At 39.6% G+C, this 2,808-nt stretch overlaps 1 protein-coding gene across 1 annotated transcript; it reads left to right on the top strand.

Annotated features, from left to right (window-relative positions):
- Positions 1 to 1,320: 1,320 nt before the first annotated feature.
- On the top strand, positions 1,321 to 2,800 carry LOC107577294 (copine-8-like). The gene is made up of 2 exons (XM_016263385.1): positions 1,321 to 1,396; positions 1,837 to 2,800. The coding sequence occupies exons 1-2, from the start codon at positions 1,325 to 1,327 to the stop codon at positions 2,038 to 2,040; spliced, it is 276 nt and encodes a 91-aa protein (XP_016118871.1). The 5' UTR covers positions 1,321 to 1,324; the 3' UTR covers positions 2,041 to 2,800.
- The last annotated feature ends 8 nt before the right edge of the window (positions 2,801 to 2,808 follow it).

Here is a 2,808-nt window from a genome sequence, read left to right as displayed (position 1 = left end):
AATAATGTTCTTTTTAGCAACGTCATATGACCCCTTTAATAAAGGGTTATCCAAGCATTAATGGCAAGGAAAAGCCCTTTATACTTGAGAGCGGCCACATATGAAGTGTTTCTTGGAGATTATAGTACATTAAAGAATGATCATGTGACTTTTACATACGCCAGGTGACCTGTAAATGACTTGTTTCCATTGCAGTTTTGAGATGTATTCCATTTTCGAGGTGCCTGAAAAACCACCTCTTGCGAGTGTAATTTTTTGTTTTGCGATATATGGGAGTTTTTTTTCAAAATTGATGTGTTTCCATAAAGCGTATTTTCAATTCACAATTTCAGTTTGCGCAATTTTAATTTTGGGCAGTGGAAACGTGGCTATTGCTTTTGTTTATAGACCCAAATTCCAAAATTTCAATAATTCTACAATTCATAAATTTTCATAAACCCACTTATAAAGTTAGTTAAGGTTTCCAAAAATAAGGTGTCCACCCTCTTTTGCACCAGATCTCTGACACTTATGCCCTGTTTTAACCTGGTATCAAGATGCATTTGGTCGATCGGATTTAGATCGAGGTAGACACCTTCCCATTCATACCTGGTGTTTTAATCTGTCCCTTCTGTCCACTTTTGACCACTTTCCTCATTTCTTTGAGGCAAGGGTGTATGGGTGGGTGTATGTATGGGCTACTTCTGCTCTTTCAATCTAATATTGTAAAATAAGTTCATGCAATTTACATTTGAACGCGAAAGGAGACAGCAGAAAACAATACAGAGAGCTGCAGCTTTTGGTTCTGCTCTGATAGCTACAAAACTATGCCGAATGCTGTAGGTTTGTGTAAGAATCAGGAATGGTAAGAGAACATTGTGCTTTTTACATTTTTTCGGTACATGCATTTGGTTGAATGTATGTCCACTTGTGATCTGATCAACAAAAACTATTGTGTGTAGCTGTTGTCTAATTCACTGATAGACCTTTTTCATTGTGTAGGCACCTTAACTTCCACTTTCACAACTTTAACTGCTCTTAGGTTATGTCAACATAGTACTTTATTCTGTTTTATTTGACAAGACCACAAATTTTTTTTAAATTAAATTGTGCTTTTATGTTACACATTAAAAAGCAAACCTTGGTCTCTTCTGGGCTTGCAATTTGTATAAAGGTTGATACTTTCTTTCCCTTTAATGAAGATAAAACCTCATTTACATGCAGCTCCCTGTGTTCTCGTTATTTCACAGCAGTCATGATTTGCTCTTTGAACTCATTTCATAGCTGCCGGATGTGAGCACTACATGATGGTTTTTCCTGTGCCATTTTCTTCCATTCGACAGAGATGATTGAACTAGATGGCGATGAGGTCAGGATATCATCCAGGGGTCGCTTCGCGGAGAGAGACATTGTGCAGGTGAGCTTTCTAACCCTGTATATCCGTGGACAGAAATAGTAAGGCGATATTCCAGGCGATTTTCTACAGCATCTTTAGCATTGATGATCACAGACAATATTTTTGACTCATCTCTCAGTGTGTGTGGTTATAGCAAATGGGAAATCTGTTTACAGTAAGAGCAGGCAAGTGTACAGAACTGAGAATAAATCTTTAACTTTGATCATCATATTTTTTAAGCTATAACCAAAATCTTTATAGGAATAGTTCACACAAAAATGAACATTTGCTGAAAACGTACTCACCCTCAGGCCATCCAAGATGTAGATGAGTTTGTTTCTTCATAGATTTGGATAAATGTGTCTTATACTAATTTTTACCATCTAAAAGACGAGTCAAATTTATTTTCTGCAGTTGTCAACAGCATATTCCTCCTAAATCTCTCTCCGATTCCTCTTCAGTTCGTTCCTTTCCGAGACTACATTGATCGCAGAGGGAATCACATCCTCAGCATGGCCCGTCTGGCCAAAGATGTTCTTGCAGAAATCCCGGATCAGTTCCTCCAGTACATGAGGAGCAGAGGTATCAAACCCCAGCACTCGTCCCACTCCAGCTCCTCCAAACCCCCGTCCACACTCGTCCAGCCACTGCAGACGCAGATCTGAGTCATCGCACAAACTGTACGTCCTCTCTTCGGTTCACTGTCACTCTCAGGATCACACACGGCCTGTCTGAGTGAAACGCTGCCCTTCTGCACGCTGTCTTTCAGTACGTAGGGTGACTTTAGGGAGCTTTACTCGTGGCGCTGTCCTTCCTCGGGCGCGCTGAGGTTTTAGGGGGTGTTTCAGACTGTTTTAAAGTATCGCGTGGCCTCTTCAGTCAAACATCAGATCTGACTTCACAGTCTCTGTCTCACATACTATCTCCTGTTCTCATGTCTGACGAACTACTGCAGACGTTTACAATTGTACCGTTTTTTACAAATGGATGTTTTTTTGTACCTCATGAAAACTCTGAGCTGCTTAACAATGAAATTTACTCATTTTATTACATGACGTTGTAAATAGAGCGAGTGTGATTTTAGAAAAAGCATGAATCCACTCTCAGTACAAACGTGAGAGAAACTTTCACGCAGATGTGCGAGGCCTTGGGTTTTCATTTTGTTGTACAGTGTTTGCTTTGAATTATTTTACTATATCAGTATTCCGTGTTCTTGGTCATTTGACTGTCTCAAACTGTAAAGAATTTGTGCTTAGCTTTCGCGGCGCTAGCACAGAACAGAAATTTAACAGGAAAAGCCTTACTCTCCGTTAAAGGAACAGTTCACCCAAAATGAAAAATGTTGCATTATTTGCTGAACCTCAAGAAATTCCAAACATGTATGATTCTGTCACACCCCTGGACTGTTTTTGATGTGTTTTCATCCCTCATGT

Source organism: Sinocyclocheilus grahami, unplaced genomic scaffold (genome assembly GCF_001515645.1).
Source record: "Sinocyclocheilus grahami isolate Dianchi unplaced genomic scaffold, SAMN03320097.WGS_v1.1 scaffold5633.1, whole genome shotgun sequence".
Classification (NCBI taxonomy): domain Eukaryota; kingdom Metazoa; phylum Chordata; class Actinopteri; order Cypriniformes; family Cyprinidae; genus Sinocyclocheilus; species Sinocyclocheilus grahami.
The sequence above is the reverse complement of the archived record's forward strand: the minus strand, read 5'-3'. Positions and strand labels throughout refer to the sequence as shown.

What these genes read in the sequence shown, in the direction of transcription:
- LOC107577294 (XM_016263385.1), top strand. Translation starts at nt 1,325, where the DNA reads ATGATTGAACTAGATGGCGATGAGGTCAGGATATCATCCAGGGGTCGC. An exon ending in CGGAGAGAGACATTGTGCAG is followed by an intron (nt 1,397 to 1,836) that starts GTGAGCTTTCTA and finishes ATTCCTCTTCAG; the next exon opens with TTCGTTCCTTTCCGAGACTA.